The sequence below is a fragment of the Xiphophorus hellerii genome, chromosome 2 (genome assembly GCF_003331165.1).
Source record: "Xiphophorus hellerii strain 12219 chromosome 2, Xiphophorus_hellerii-4.1, whole genome shotgun sequence".
Lineage (NCBI taxonomy): Eukaryota > Metazoa > Chordata > Actinopteri > Cyprinodontiformes > Poeciliidae > Xiphophorus > Xiphophorus hellerii.
Genome location: NC_045673.1, coordinates 24,556,615 through 24,572,109, shown reverse-complemented (window position 1 = coordinate 24,572,109; position 15,495 = coordinate 24,556,615). Strand labels below are relative to the sequence as shown.

Genomic DNA, 15,495 nt, shown 5'->3' with positions numbered 1-15,495 from the left:
ATAAAAAAATACAACAATAAAGTCCATTTTGAGAATAAAGTCTAAATAATACATTAGAATTCAAATTTATTCTCTTAAGTGACTTTATTCTCATGCAAAGTTATTCTTGTACTTTTACAAGAATAAAGTTGTAAAATATCCTATTATTTTTTCCTCTAGACGTCTGGGAGAGTTCTGCGCCTCCACCGTCAGTTTCCACTTTGAGCAGCGGTAAAAACACCACGAGTGTTTTCATCAGATTGACAACAGCACGAGACACAGCAAATGTACTTTTGAATTTTCTGTACTGAATTTGAATTCTGTCAGAGTCGACGGAGTAGCAAGTGAGGGGAGGCAAAGAGGTAAGTTCAGTGGTTGCTAAAAGTAGGAGAGGTTCTGACAAACCGGGTCTTCAAGCGTTTCTTGAAGAAGACGGACAGGAAAGCCTCGCATCTGGTAGATACATTGTCAAGAGTCTGAACCGTACACCACTTCAGGACGGTGTAGGCACTGCTAGCCGACAATCCGTTTATGACCGGAGTGACCGAGTCGTAACGCAAGTCTTTGAAGGCCAACATAGAAGATTTGAATCTGACGCAGGCAGCTACGGGTGGAGCTTCATAAACATCGTACTCTTTTAGGCTGATTGAAGACGTCTGGACTGTAAACATTTTCACAGCACAGATTTGGAGACCGGATGGCGGAGCGTTGGAGGAGTCGAGGTGGGAGATGAGCGCAGACGGCTGGGTGGCATGTCACGTGTAGTGAGGCCCGATTCTTTTCTCGCGTTTAACGATGCGAAGCAGCACAAACGAGAGACGGAGGCAACATGATCTTTAAACGTCAGCTGGTCTTCGATCATGACAGCCCAGTTTTCATATGCAAGATATCGGGATTCAGATATTGTGGAGTACGGTGGGGTAAGCTGGAAGAAGTTTTCGAAGGGTTTATAGTTGGAGGTGATGAGCTTTCATTTTTGTCGATATGTCAGAGAGAGAGAGGAGACTGTGGTTATCAGGTGGAATGACAGCAGTGGATATAATCAGTACAGAATAAAACAAAAACCAGAAGTGGTTGACGGCAGAGAATAAGGTGAACCAAAACGAGGGATAGATGATGGAGAGAAAATGGTAAAAAGGAGGAAAATAATCTGAGATGAAGCAAAAACAGGAGGGGAAGATTGAAGTAAAACTGAAACTTAAGAAAATTGCAGAAATGGCGGATGAAGGATGGAGAAAAGGAGCCGCAACTGTTTGTGGAAGAGCAATAACAGGTTGTTGTGTCTGGACTCTGGCCCATCGGTCACAAAGTGGGAAGTCCAGGATGTAACAGGGCCGTTAACATTTGGTCGGCTGCTCTTTGGACACAAACAGCAGGTTCAATTTGACATTATTTTTTATTTTATTATCAACACTTTTCATCTGTCCAGCATCACCAACCTGACCTGAACAGCTTTACAGACGTTTACAGCTCCACTCTGCTTCTCTGAAGCAAATCAAACACACAATCTCTTTGGCCGACATTAAACAATCGAGTAAACAATTCAGCTGTAAAACCCACGTTTGGGCAAAAACAAGCAAATCTAACACACCTATTAATTTAAAAAAAACAAACAAAAAAAAAAAAAACAGAATGTGAAGCTACAGCAAATTTTTCAAAGTTTTGGGAAACATTTCATTTTCAGCTTAGACAGAGAAGATTTTCTACTGCGTGTGGTTCTGTCTAAGCTTTAACAGGCTGAATCAAAGCCTGACCAAGAAAAGAGAAGAGAGATTAAAGTGTAAAGTTAGGAGACTTTGGTCAGAGTAAAACAGATACTTTTGTTTTCAAGGCACCACAAAATTCAGATGCTTTAAATTCAACTTTGGATCGGATGGTTTTGGAGCAAAGCATATTAGCTTCTGTAATTTTAGGCTACATGTTCGCCCTCCTCCATGTGCAGGTCTGACACATTTTCCTTTAATAAACAGAAAACTACAGTTTCCAACTGACCTGTATGTGTTTAACCAGTGGGGAAACGTAGACGGCTGATTGGAAAATGACTAGTATGCCTAACAGAAGGCCCACGTCCAATAAACTGGGTAAATCCAACTCATTCAGTGCTGTTGTCATAGCAACAGCTATGCTAGCTAGCAGCAGGTCAGTTTATAGTTCTAGTGATTGTACAAAATATAATACATTTAACTGCTCTGCTCTTTAGAGAGTAAGGCCATAAAAAGCTAATATTAGCTGGTTATCAGAGATGCTACTGCTAGCTTTGCTAACTGCTAAACAGAGTTACCATGCAAAGGAAAAGGGATGGGTGGTTCTTCTTCTAGTCTGGAAATATCTTCATTTCCAAAACAACAAAATTGATTATCGTGAGGAAAAAAGCCGCCATCTTTCTTTAGCCGGCTATACGCTACTTCATGTAGCAGAAGAAAACTCCAGTCCATTTACAACTAATGAGATGCCAGAGAAAGTGAGCGAAGACGCATGAAACCTTATAGATTAATAGCTGATAGTTGTGCAGAACATAAAGCCTAATCCTAATTCTGCTGTCAGATTAACCCTAATCTAGCGGTTTCTTCAGTTCCAACACTGTATTGTTTTCCGATTACCTGATGTGATTTGGTTAAAAACAAAAAAAGAAGGAAAAAAAAGGCACATTTACATTATGTTTGCTTCTAATGAACAGCAGATACACACGAGTGAACAACACAGATCGATCAGAGTGGTGTGAATATTACAGAGGAAACCTGCAACAAACCAAAACAACAACAAAAACACCTTAAAAATCAAAACCTACACTTTTGGTCAACATGAAGAAACTACCAATCACACGGACGACAAAAATACGATTGATCACTGTGATCTGGCGTCATGAGTTCACACCATAACCTCTGATCGGCTTTCAAGCTGAAATCTCATAATTTGCACCCTCGTTAAAAAGAACAAATAAAAATGAAACCATGATTGGAAGGACAGAGGTCTAAAACTCCAGCAGCAAACAGTTCAGGCACCAGAAACGGGGAGGAAAAATGTGTAAAGACCCTGATATGACTGATATGATATGACTGATATATAAACTGATCAAATGTGTAAGATGCCAGTCTGGGGAAAGCCACACCAGTGACGTGTGGTCAGGGAAAGCATGATGGAAACATAGAATGATAAAATAATGTATATTTTCACCCTGGGGTTTGACCAATTTTGATTATTTTTTCTTCAAAATTGCAGAATTTTCATATTTTCCCATTCAAATGCTGGGAAGCGAAGCTGGTGAGGCAGCAGGAAGCTGAGCCTCACCTGGGATTGATCAACCTCTCACTAACTGCATGTTCCTCCTGTCTGTACGGCGCCTACAAAATGGTTAAAAAACATTTAATGTATGATTTTCCATAATTTAGCTTATAAAATATAACGTACAGTGTTTTTTTGTTTTGTCACCAACTGTGTGTGTAACGCGATTCGTGTGCTGAAGATCGATCAGAAACGGCAGAGAACAGAATCGAGGCAGGCAGGCCGTTCTCTTGCCTCATGGCAATGACGGCACAGAATAAAAAAAAATGTTTAAAGCCTTTTAGCTCGACGTATTTGGTAAATTTGGAATAATAATAATTAAAAAAAAGTAAGCAGGCACTTGACGCGACGGCACTGAAAAACGTTTGTAAGGCACACGTGTGCGTGAAGGCTGGTGTGACGCGCTCAGAGCGTTCCTCAGTGGAAATGTGTCACCAAACCGGAGGACGGGTCCGAGCCCAACGGCTCCGGTTTAAAATGTAAAGAGGAAGAAAACTCTTGGCGCATCCCTCGCACGGCCTCCTCAGCGGCGCCGTGGTTTTCTGGTCGCTCGGAGAGGCGGAGCTACTCGCTGAAGCTGAAGTTGAGGCCGAGGTTGGAGCCGTCTGTGGTCGGGGACGAGGGGCCCGCGCTGGACACGGCACTGGACGGGATCCTGCCGTCTGCTCAGGAACAAAAACCAGAAGAAAACCCAGGAAGATGAAAGCCACAAAATGTACAGAAATGTGCATATGTATTTAAAAACAAGTATCTTATCTGATATGGTGATTTTATACGCCGACCAACCGATAAAACACAACATCAAGTTTTAGAAATGCTCTTCACCAGATTCTAAACTGATTTCGCTCTAATGTCACAGTTTGTTCAAACAAACAAACAAACAAAAAACAAAACAGTTACACGCTGTCATTATTTAGGTCCGGGATCAAAAGGAAGAAAAAAAAAAAAGACGACTTTTCTGAAAGATACAAACAGAGACTGATGGGAGAGGAAGTGAGTAAAGCAGAAAAGTCTATCAACGGGTACTACACAAATCAACGGCATGGCATCAAAACCAACAGGAAGCGGGCGGAGGCATCATCATCATCATCATCGGAGGAGAAGAAGAAAGAAAATGAATCGAGTCCCAGTTAAGAGGGATGAACTGGGTTGTTGAAACGGTTCTGGTGTTCCTACAAAATGCTAGTTAGCAACAATGTTCCTACTGATTTTGCTTCAAAGAGGAAAGTTTGTGTCTCAGATATTTATGTTTGCTGTTGGTAACTATAGAAAAAGACACTGAAATGCCAATTATTTTTCTGCCTTTATTTTGGCGCCCACATGCCCAGCGCCGTGCTAGCCCACTTTTTGAACCGCTGGCCTTCATGGTGCCGTCTTTAACATTTAGGAGACATCTGAATGGAGCTGGCGACACCAGATTTGTTGACTTTATATTTTTTAACCAACCAAAAAAAAAAGAAAAAAAAAATCACATTTCCTTGCACTTTCTGATTATGTCCTACTTTGTGTTATGCATTTAATTTCGATGGGAGGTTCTCTAAAAACTCCGCCGTGTAGATATCCATCCTCAGGGATCCGAAAGGAGTCGACCTCTTGTGTGACATTATAAAAACCACCACGTTATTAGACTTACGCCACAGAGGCTGGCCCGGCGGACGGAAAGACGCCTCTGATCCGGAGGAAGACAGAGGCTGCTGAGGGCTGTAGAGAGACGTCTGACTTTGAGAGTCAAACAAACCAGAAAGTGCTGCAGAAGAAACAGAAACGTCAGGCTCAAGTTCCGCTTTTCCCTGGACGTAAACTCAAATCTGACTGCATTACGGAAAACAGATCTGGATCAGAATGGAGAGGTGTGGACTGAATGAGGCTCGATAACAAGCCGAGTTGTTTACTGGGGATAAAACTGGAGCTGAAACAAAAGCAAGAATACTTTGGCACATTTACTGTATAGCCTGTGTTTGCGCACTTTATATCGAGTCTAAATCAGAGTTTGAAAAGAATTTAAATCTCATGAAGCTTTGTAAATTTACTTTATTTTGAAAAACCAACAGCTCCTGTCTGTCTGTGAACTGTGCGCTGCTTTCAGGAGTGAAGTAAAACCGGAGAGGACCGTCCGAAGTAGAGGGACAGAAAAGGTGGAAGGAACCAAGGAGGTTAAAGTTGAAAGAGTTTTGTAGTTCAAGCCTCTGAAAAAATGACCCTAATGTTAATGCATGTTGCATTTGAACGACATCAACGTAGATAATTAACAGAGCCGGCCCAAGCCTCCATGGGGCCCTAAGCGAAATTTGGTTTTGAGGCCCTCTAGTTCTGCTGACAATGTGGATTTCTGGAATCAACAGTTAGACAATTAGATCATTCGCACACCTGCTATAAACTTATTGCATCTCTGATGGTGCTGTTTGCATTATACCCTATGCATGTATAATATAGGATACATTTATCAGCCAGTCGATTTCGGGGATAATTTTGGGGGATCGTTATCAGCTGATATTAACATGTGAAGCCCATCTTATCCCCTGATCTTATCTTCGTCAGCAAAGGTTTAAAAATCAGCCTCTGTCCTCGTCTGCTCTGCAGTGAAAGGTTTGACTGACAGACCGGCCCACCAGGTCGGGTCTGAACGTTTACAGTTAACAATATTCACCCCACTGTTGCCAACTCAGCGACTTTCTTGCTAGATTTAGCGACATTTCAGACAAAACAATTGGCATCGGCCAATAATCAAAATCGGCAGGTCAGGCTCTTTAAAGATCGGTAACTGGACAGAAAACTGCCATCGGTTCAGCCATACACACATATTCATGACATTCTATGATTAAATTAATTTCTCTTAAGCGTTACTCCACTAGCTAAAAATTTAATTTACACCAGGTGAGTTTTTCTCCCCTGAGAATGTGGACCGGAGAATGTGGACCGGTACCGATACCGGTACCGGGTTGATTCTGAGCTTTGAAATGATTTTAACAGAACTTAGAAGTTGATGTAAAAAATGTGTTTGTTTTAGCCACATAAATGATCAGCAGCAAACAACATATCACAACTACAGCTTAGAGCAGCTCATTGTTATACAGCAGCAGTCTTGTAGCCTGATGGAAAACATTTTGCTAGACAATGTCAAACACTGAGAAGTTTTAATTATTGTTATCAAACATTATCAAACACGGCGTTTTGAAGCCAAAAATACCTCAGAAATATTCAGAGCCGACCAGGAGAATCAACTCATTTAAAGTTTAAACTCAGCTTAGAACAAACTCAAAGACGCTAGCAGCATAAATGTTTGGCTGTTGAACTGGACCGTTCCAGGTCGCCATCAAGCTAATTTTCTATTAGCAGCTTCACAAATCCTGTTTATAAACATTACATTACAAAGGCATATTAAGACAAACCTTTATCTTGGCTTTTCTCTATTCTTCCTCTTTTCTTTCTCCCTGAAGTACAAGTCATTTTTTGAGACATTGTTTTGCTAACTTATCTTCTACAGGAGCTTTGGACGTTTGGATGCTCTCTGCAGGGCAGCTCAAATTACCGGAGAAGCGTGCGGTACCTTCCGCGGCCACCAGGGGGCCCAAGAGCAATTTATTTTCTTTTCGTCCATGAAATAATGATTTCTACATACATTATCAAATATATATTATTGTAAAAACAAATCAGTTCATGATGCAATTATGTGCTTTTGTCATTATAATGACATAGAAATCGTTATTAAAAAAACAAACAAACAAAAAAAAAAAGCTCTACTGAGGGGGCCTTTGGTGGCCCTGGGGCCCTAATCGGCTGCTTAAGTTTGCTTATGCTTTGGGCCGGCCCTGATAATTAACATAGTTTGGTCTTCATGCGTAACATTTCAGGTATGTTTTGAAGACTAACTGATTATATTTAAACATCAGCGTTGTGTCAAAACCCACCACATCCTACAGGAACAGACCTGTCACAATAAAAGACTTTACTGGACGATAACTTATTCCAGAAACTATTGCGCTAAATGATAACGTTGTTTTGAGAGAATTTTTAAGTAATATATTGAAAAGGGCACAATAATGCTAGTTTACCATCTCAAAGACTAATAAATTGTAATTCTGTAAAGAAGACTTTACATTGGTGGAATAGTTCAAGTATCCCCCCCCAAAAATCCCAACAAAAAACAGGAAATAAAATGAATTAAAATAAAAACACACAACCAAAAACCATGAATAAATAAATAAAATGGATTACAGTCTCTAAACAAATTATTTCTTAAAAAAATATTAAACATCAGAATGGAAATCATCGGGTGAATTTTATTTGATCATGATTAATTGATTTGTTGCTTTTTGTAACAAGGTTTACATTGGCTCAAAACCAAAAGAAAAAGAAGCTCTTTTTACTCATTATTTTCCTCATCATATCAAACATAAACTAAACTTTATTAAATCATTTCAATAAGAAAAAGAAAACAAAGTTACCCGGTATGAACAATCATCATCATCATCTACAAGTCTAGACAACAGCAGCTCAATCACATAATTATAAAATGTTCACGTTTTTGACGCCTTTTCTAACGTCAGATATATTATAAAGTTGTATAAGAGCTGAATTTTCTCCAAACATCAACATCAGTGAGTGTCGAGCTTCCATAAGACCCACCTTTCATGGTTTTGGCCTGGGCCTCCCCGCTGCTCTCGCACACCTTGCTGAGGAACTCCTCCACCTGCTTCAGGGAGAGAGAGTTGTGCAGTGTCTCCAGCGGGTAGATAGAGGGCACCATAGAGCAGCCTTCGAACCCTGCGGTTTAAACAGGAGAGAGAGAGAGAGAGAGACGCTTCACTGTACCAGTTCACTGGGTGCAGGGAGAGGAGAGGGGGAAAAAAACCAACTCGGAGCTTATTGGTTCTTCCTCAGGCAGCTGCTAGATCACTCCATGCCAAAACAAAACAAAACAACCGAGCTACAGCGAGAAGAGAAGAGACGAGACAAGAGACGAGAAGAGAAGAGACGAGAAGGCCTTTTAGGGTCGGTTAGTTGTGGCAACACAGCAACAGGATTGTCAAGGAGTCTCAGTTAATCAGAGCCACGTTACGAAAAGAACCCCGCGAGTTTTCTCACTGGTTAATCGGTGAATGTCAAGGGGAACGTTGTGTCGCGTGTACGCAGGAACGTGTTGCGTACTCCGTAACCGTGGCAACACAACGATTACAGCATATGACGCCGAGTTTGAAGGTGCTCTGAAAGTTTTGGAGCAAACAGCTCAGAGGATAACAAGAGTTTATCAGTCCTTAGTGAAAATATGGCAAAAGTAACACTGTCACTTTCCTAAAATAATGGCTTAAATAATCGTCTTTTGGCAATTAAGAGGTGGTGATTTTGATTTCAAAAATAATTTCTGGCAAAAAAGAAAAAAAAATACTATTATTTTATGAAGGTGATTACATGATTTATTTTTTTTAAACCGTAAAGTTGTAGTCGCGGTTATGAACAACAGACCTTTTGAATTTGAAGGACGAGAAACGGGAAACGTCAGAGTTTAAAATGTACTTAAAAAGATGGATTTATTTAGGATTTAAAGGAACTGAGAAGTGAGGAAGCAGTGATCATCCAGAGGAAAGTTTAAATATTTAAAAAAAAGAAAAAACTCATCAGGTGAACGAAAGCTAATTGTAAAATAACAAACCAAACGTTGGTTAGGACTAGACTGAAACTAAACAGAAATATGAATTGTGGTCATGACTGCCACCCACCTTTAAAAATCAGTGGAACCAAACATCACAGGTACAAAATACCAAACCGAGAAAACGGAAAGAGAAAAAAGAATGAAATGTGACCCTGCTGTAACCCAACACAGCATCCAGGCACTACGACGGAGCGCTTCCATCTCTGGAGCTCTGGTTCAGGACCAGTAAAGCTGGTTAAATTAACCGATTCTCAACTAGAAACCTAGTTGAAATACAAACAAAAAAAGCATCACTTGTCAAAGGCTTTCGGTCAATCCGACAGGTATTAACCCCCATTTCATTTCCAAAAACAAAAGCACCCAGGTTCTTCAAATTCACTCTTAATTTTTAAGCATTTCCATGAATCATGCAGATAAAAATAAATCGTAAATATGTTTCGGTCTCACATCTTGCATATCAAGTCATTTTGGTTCTGATCTCCATTTGGGTCAGCTGATCCAGATTGTCCGACCCCTGACCAAAACAAAGGGATTCTGCTTCACTTCCTGCTGGCAGCTGTTCACTGCAGCAACGTCAAAGCCGGTACTAGGGCTGGGCGATAAATCGATTTTAGTGATTAATTGGATTTTCTGTTTTTGAAGATTTCATTTTTGGAAAAATTTAGATTTTTAATTTTTTTTTTTTTGTCCCACCAATCCACTTGTTGGGTTTCCAGAGTGATGTTAACCCACCCCAGAACCGCCGTCTTGTTTGACAAGCTTCTATTTCCACTCACAGAAGAAATGACTGAAATAAAAGTCATTTATAATTTTTTTAAGAAAAAAATGAGGGTAAAGAGTAAATTAAAATTGAATTTGGTAATAATAATAAAAAAAATCTGATGTTATTTTTGAGCCATATTGCGCAGCCCTCGCAGGTACTCAGCATGGCCAGTGGTTTCTCTTTTCTTTACTATCACTAATATCTGCTACAGTTCAGAGTTCCTTCAGGGACAGCTTGCTTGCATCTGACGGGTACAAAGAAGCGTTATAGCAGGTCCTTCCTCAACAAGCTCAACAAGTGTTTACATTCCAGTACTTTCTGTCAATAGTCTATTTTTTAATGTAGAAACATACATGCACTAGTGTGGGTGTTTATCGTATCGTTTATCGTGATAAATGTTGATTTATCACCGTCACGATAAACTGAATCAGTGCCGTTTTAAATCTTCCCAAAACTGTTCTTATTGTCAGGATTGATAGTTTTACCATTTTCTCCACTGTTTGTTTAATAAAAGCATCATTAGATACCAATAAATGTATAAATACAGTCACTGTGTGCAGTTCAATAATAGATATCATACTTCTGTACGTAGCTAGAGTCCTGAAGAAGCATATTACAAATAGGAATGTTTTTCAAGAGCATTATTTATGTTTGTGGGGCATTAATTGCTGTGACAATCAGTCATAAAATTACCTTAAAAACATATAACAAGTAGGGCTTGTCACTTATCACAAAAGTATCGCAAAATATCGCGATAAACCCAATGCCATATCGCCCAGGCTTAACATGCACATTTCTTTGAATCCAATAACGCTGTTATTACTATTGTTATGCAGAGGCTCTTATTCATACTTTGTTTTTATATGTTTAACTTTTTGTGAATCTGAATGCTTTGGCCTGCCTGCCACTTTGCTGCTGGCACACTGAGGGGAAATAAGGGTAGTTTCAGTTCTACTCTAGTATCTGTAAAGCAGGTCAATAGTTTTCTTGCACTGACGCAATACAATCAGACCAGCTGCATAAAAGATTCACACAGAAGCACCAGAGTAAGAGCAGAAAATGACAGAAGCTGATGATCCACTCCAACATGGGCCACCAGGCCGTGAAAGCCTCCTGGGAGAGCGGCGGTGCACCGACACCGGGTCACGCTCTCGCTCTTTAAAAGGCCTAATTGGTGCCATTAGTACCAGACGATGCTCTCTGAAAACACCTCAATGCTGAAAAAAATGGCTCTTCTCACATCCATCCCAACAAGCCTGAAACTGAACCAAGAGAGGGTCTGATTCTCATTTGAGAATCAGAATGCAATGAGCATTGGTCTTCCTCGTACCGATTCATTTGATCAATTCTGATCAATTAATTTCCATCTCTGATACTGACATAAAAGGTCAACAAGGCTTTAAAAACTTCCAATGGAAAAAGAAAAACCTTTTTCCCCTGCACATCACTTGCATTACTCTTTATCCACTTCCACTTTTTTTTGTGATGGTAGAAACTGAAGAAGTCGCTCCAAGCTCAGCTGAAGGTGACAAATGTATCTACGGTCTTATTATGATTTAATGTTCAACTCAAGCCCGTCTTTTAATGAAATTCCCGTCGTTCCTGCAAATGTTTAATCTTTACCCGACTGCTGCGGAAGTGTCATCCGTTGTTTATTTTCACAAAAGAAATAATGAGATCAAGCAGCACACTCTCCACCCCTACATTTAGATCTCTTGAATTACATTTCTAGTACTTTTCTGTACAAATGTGAATCGATACTTTTATTTCCATTCATTTTAAATCATATTTATCACACCTGTGACTAACAACTATTTTATTAATATATTTTTTCTGTCGATTAATCAATTAATCGCATAACAAACGTGGCACATTCTGCCGATATTTTATTTAACCACTTAAGCTTTTCTTATACAATATTAGAAATGCATCAAAAGATGCAAAAAATTAAATTATTTCTTAAAATACAAACATTTTATTGCCTAAAATGGAAGAACATAGCATTCCTTTAGTGAATGCTTGGTCATTTGTAGCAAAGGATGCATCTGCAGCTAAAATATATCTCTAAAAGCTCAATCTTTTCCACTGGACTTAATGCTGTGTAAGACTGATCTGTTGATTATTCTTTGGATTAACCGATTAATAACTGGATAGCAAAAGACGCTTTAGATATCTTACAGGATTTGAACCTGGTAAAACTACGTCACCTGACGAGTTCGGCAAAGAACATACTTCCAGACAAAGAAGGTCGTTTTTATCTTAAATGTAAAAATGTAGATACTTTTCTTACAGTTTTTACCTACACAGGTCTGAGTGTTTTGTTCTTTCAAATGGCCTTTTTTTTTTAGTTAACGATTAATCGATTACTAAATTAGTTCACGATTATTTCAATCACCGATTAATCGCAATTAATCATTTCAGCCCTACTTTTTAATTTGATTTTCTACTCTGTAAATTATTCTAAATTTTGTCAGCTAAATACAGAGAGGAAGATGATGCTGCCTTCCTCGGTCAGCATGCAAGCGTTTTAAACACTGGGGACACGAAACAGACCTACCACTAGAAAAACCAGACAGACAACAACAGGCAGGAAACCAAGCCATGACAGCCAACGCAGGAGGCTGGAGCTGATGCAAAGCTCAGAGGGCATCGACGGCAGCCATCTTTCGCCTGTAGCGGTCCGAAGGTGCAAGACGGGCATGGAAGGGGGGAAAGCGCGCGGGCTATAGGGGCTGACCGTGGAGACAGTCGGAGTGCTCCAGGCCGCACATCAGCTGGGTCCTGAGGAGGCGCAGGTGGTAGGGGCAGTGATGCAGGTGATAGGAGAAGGACCTGTCCAGGGCGACAGGGTCAAACCTTTGCAGCGCCAGCTCAGCGAGTTCATCTGAGGGCTCTGAGGGAGGAGAGGCAGAGGACAGAGAGAGGAGGAAGATGACAGCACAGCGGAGCAGCAGGAGGAACAGGAGGAGAGGCGGGAGCTAAGGAGCTGAAACCACGGCATCTTTGAACAGTAAGACCTGAGACACCACTTCTCTTTTCTCAAAGGTCTTCAGTGTGTCGACTGACAGAAACGTCCTGACTCTGGTTTGGTTTTGTTGTCACGCTTCCATTTTTCAGATTAAACAACTAATTTCAGACCAAGATAACAGCAGAAACAAAAAGCCATTTCCCAATGATGATTTCATTTGTTAAAAGAAGGAAGCTACCCAAACCAGCCTGGCCCTGTCAACGAGGAGCTGACCTCTTGGCTCATAGCACTTCTAGAAAACAATAACGACCAACAAGTCTTCAACATTCCTCTAGACCAGGGGTGGTCAAATACAGGCCTCAGGGGCCGGTGTCCTGCAGCTTTTCAATGCGCCTCTACTTCAACACGCCTGAGTCAAATAATGAGGTCATTGACAGGACCCTGGAGAATCTGACTGCAGGTGTTTCAGCTACTTTATTGAAGTGTGTTGGACCAGGGAGGCACCGACCCTCAAGGACTGGGATCGCCCATCCCTGCTCCAGAGGGATTTTGGTCTGCTCTTCCTTGAAGAACTATTGTTTACCGTTACTCCACAACATTACAATGGAGTTGCAGTCTGGACTTGAATCGGCCAGTTCAAGGCAGGCAAATGCGACCTACAGTATGTACGGCTTTTTCTGCCACAGTCAGAACAGCCCAAAAATCCAATCTGTGCCACTTCCACACATGGAACTAAAAATCTTCCATAGCAGTAATTTATTCCCAGCCCCATTTACTCTGATACCCTTAAATAAAATCCACCAGATCCAATTGCAGGTTTAGGACAAAACTGCAAACCTACTGAGACGAGGCCACACCTGTAGACTGACAAGCAGGGCGATAATCAGAGAAGCAGAGGCCCGTGGTAACTCTGGAGGAGCTGCAGGCATCCGAAGCTCAGGGTCGGAGAATCTGTCCAACAGGACAACTATTAGTCATTAACGTCCCAACTCTGGCTTTTCAGGAAGAGTGGTAAGAAGTCGTCGATTGGGGGGAAAAAAAACACAAACAAGAAGCCCTGTTTAAAGTTTGCCACAAGGTGTACTGGAAACACACCAAACATGTTTAACAAAAGGAATAAAGTTTGAACTTTTGGGTCTACACGCAAAGCTAAACACAGGGAAATCTTGTAAAAAAAGCAAAAACAGTTTAGCTTTAGAAGGGTTGCACGTCAATCTACAACAAATGTGAACACAGAACCAGAGCTACAGTGGTTCAGATTAAAGCATATCCTCATGTTAGACTGGCCCAGTCAACGTCCAGATGAGAGCCAACAGAAAAGAGAGACGTGATTTTTACACTTTCCCACTCTCTAGATGTGCAGGGCTAGCAGAGACACACCCCAGAAGACCTGCCGCTGTAACCACCGTCAAATATTTATCAGGTTTTTTTTTATTTTAAGTTTCCTGCATTTCGGAAATATATTCTTACAGGTGAACCGAATGTCATCTGTATCCATCAAAATATTAAATTACACAGCTCATACTTCAACAAAGATGTACATTATCATCATTATTTGTGTAGTTTCAGTGTTATTCTATAAAACGTAGTGATACAAACCTGAAAGAAAAGATCATGGGTTTGGAAACAATCTGTCTGATAAAACCGTTTACTGAATATGAGGAAGGTGCTAAGAACAGGTAACATTCCACGTCTTTGTTTGTGTAAGACGCATAAAAATATACAATCATGAAAAGTGTTCATGTACGAGTTCTGTTGATCTAGTTCCAAGTTGTTCATCCATTTTCACTCATCCGTCCTTTGAATGAATTTCAGATTCGATACAAGGTCGCTGCCACTGAAGCAAGCAGCACATTCAAGTGTTTTTAATGATGTTGAGATTCTAAGACTGTCCTGATCGATAGACGCCGATTCAGCCAGCAGTCTACCGGGAACAAATGCTTTGTGCAACAATAATGGGGGTAAAATCAAACTGCAGAAATTGCCAACAAGCACAGCTTCCTTGTTGTTGATGTCAAATATAAGATGTGCTTTTTGGCTCATAAGTAGAACAAAAGCCAAAAAAAGCATAATTTTTTTGGGGGGGTCACATCTTTTTAAATGCGTTTTTGAAGTAAAAAATGTGGGCAAAAAAAAAAAAAGAATTAAAAAACTAAGACACTCTTCATACTCTATCAGTTACTTCGGAAGACATTTGAACAAACTGGTCCTCGAGTTTTTGACATTTGGTGATTTTATTTTTGTCTCCCTTATTATCAACAGATTACAATTAAGATAAAAAAAAATAATGATATATAAGCTTCTGATAATTAATTACACCTTCTGGTCTAAGAATCAAAGTCTACCTAAAATGCAAGGCTAGGTTTTTTCCCCCCCAACAACAAATGACAAAAAAGTCTTTCAGCAAACTGCACAAAACAAGGTATAAAACACGAGTCCCACTCTGCACACCGGGAACGGGTGCAGGCACCATGAGGTTCACGCCTTTCAGACCCTAATGTACCACATCGATAGCGAATATAGTAAATATCAGTTTCAATTTAACACTAAAAGGTGCTGTGGTGGTGCAGGAGCAAAGCACGACCCACGTGCTGAGGCCTTAGTCCTCGTGGCGGTGGTTGCAGGTTCGATTCCCGGCCTGGCGACATTCGCCGTATATCTCCCCCTTCTCTGATTACCCTGTTTTCTGTCAAACTACTTTCAAATAAAGCCCACCAGAGCCAACAAAATAATAATAAAAAAAATTAACACTAAAGAGGCATAAAGCAATTGTCAACATGCCAGAATGTGTAAACTAATAGCCTAACTCATATTTAGTTTAGTTGGGAAATTAATTAATTAGATAAATTAATG

The 15,495-nt window shown here is 40.4% G+C and overlaps 1 protein-coding gene across 15 annotated transcripts in view; it reads right to left on the bottom strand.

The window, feature by feature from the left end:
* Nucleotides 1-3,583: 3,583 nt before the first annotated feature.
* ppip5k1b (diphosphoinositol pentakisphosphate kinase 1b) overlaps nucleotides 3,584-15,495 on the bottom strand; it is a 55,984-nt gene continuing 44,072 nt past the window's right edge. For 8 of the 15 annotated variants that reach the window (XM_032589698.1, XM_032589739.1, XM_032589772.1 and 5 more), the window contains 4 exons: nucleotides 12,412-12,567; nucleotides 7,888-8,025; nucleotides 4,895-5,008; nucleotides 3,584-3,923 (listed from right to left, as the gene is read on the bottom strand). In XM_032589698.1, the coding sequence (XP_032445589.1) occupies nucleotides 3,826-3,923; nucleotides 4,895-5,008; nucleotides 7,888-8,025; nucleotides 12,412-12,567 (506 nt within the window). In that variant the 3' untranslated portion in view covers nucleotides 3,584-3,825. The remainder of the gene's footprint in view (nucleotides 3,924-4,894; nucleotides 5,009-7,887; nucleotides 8,026-12,411; nucleotides 12,568-15,495) is intronic. The other 7 variants (XM_032589765.1, XM_032589781.1, XM_032589788.1 and 4 more) reach the window with 2 other exon arrangements.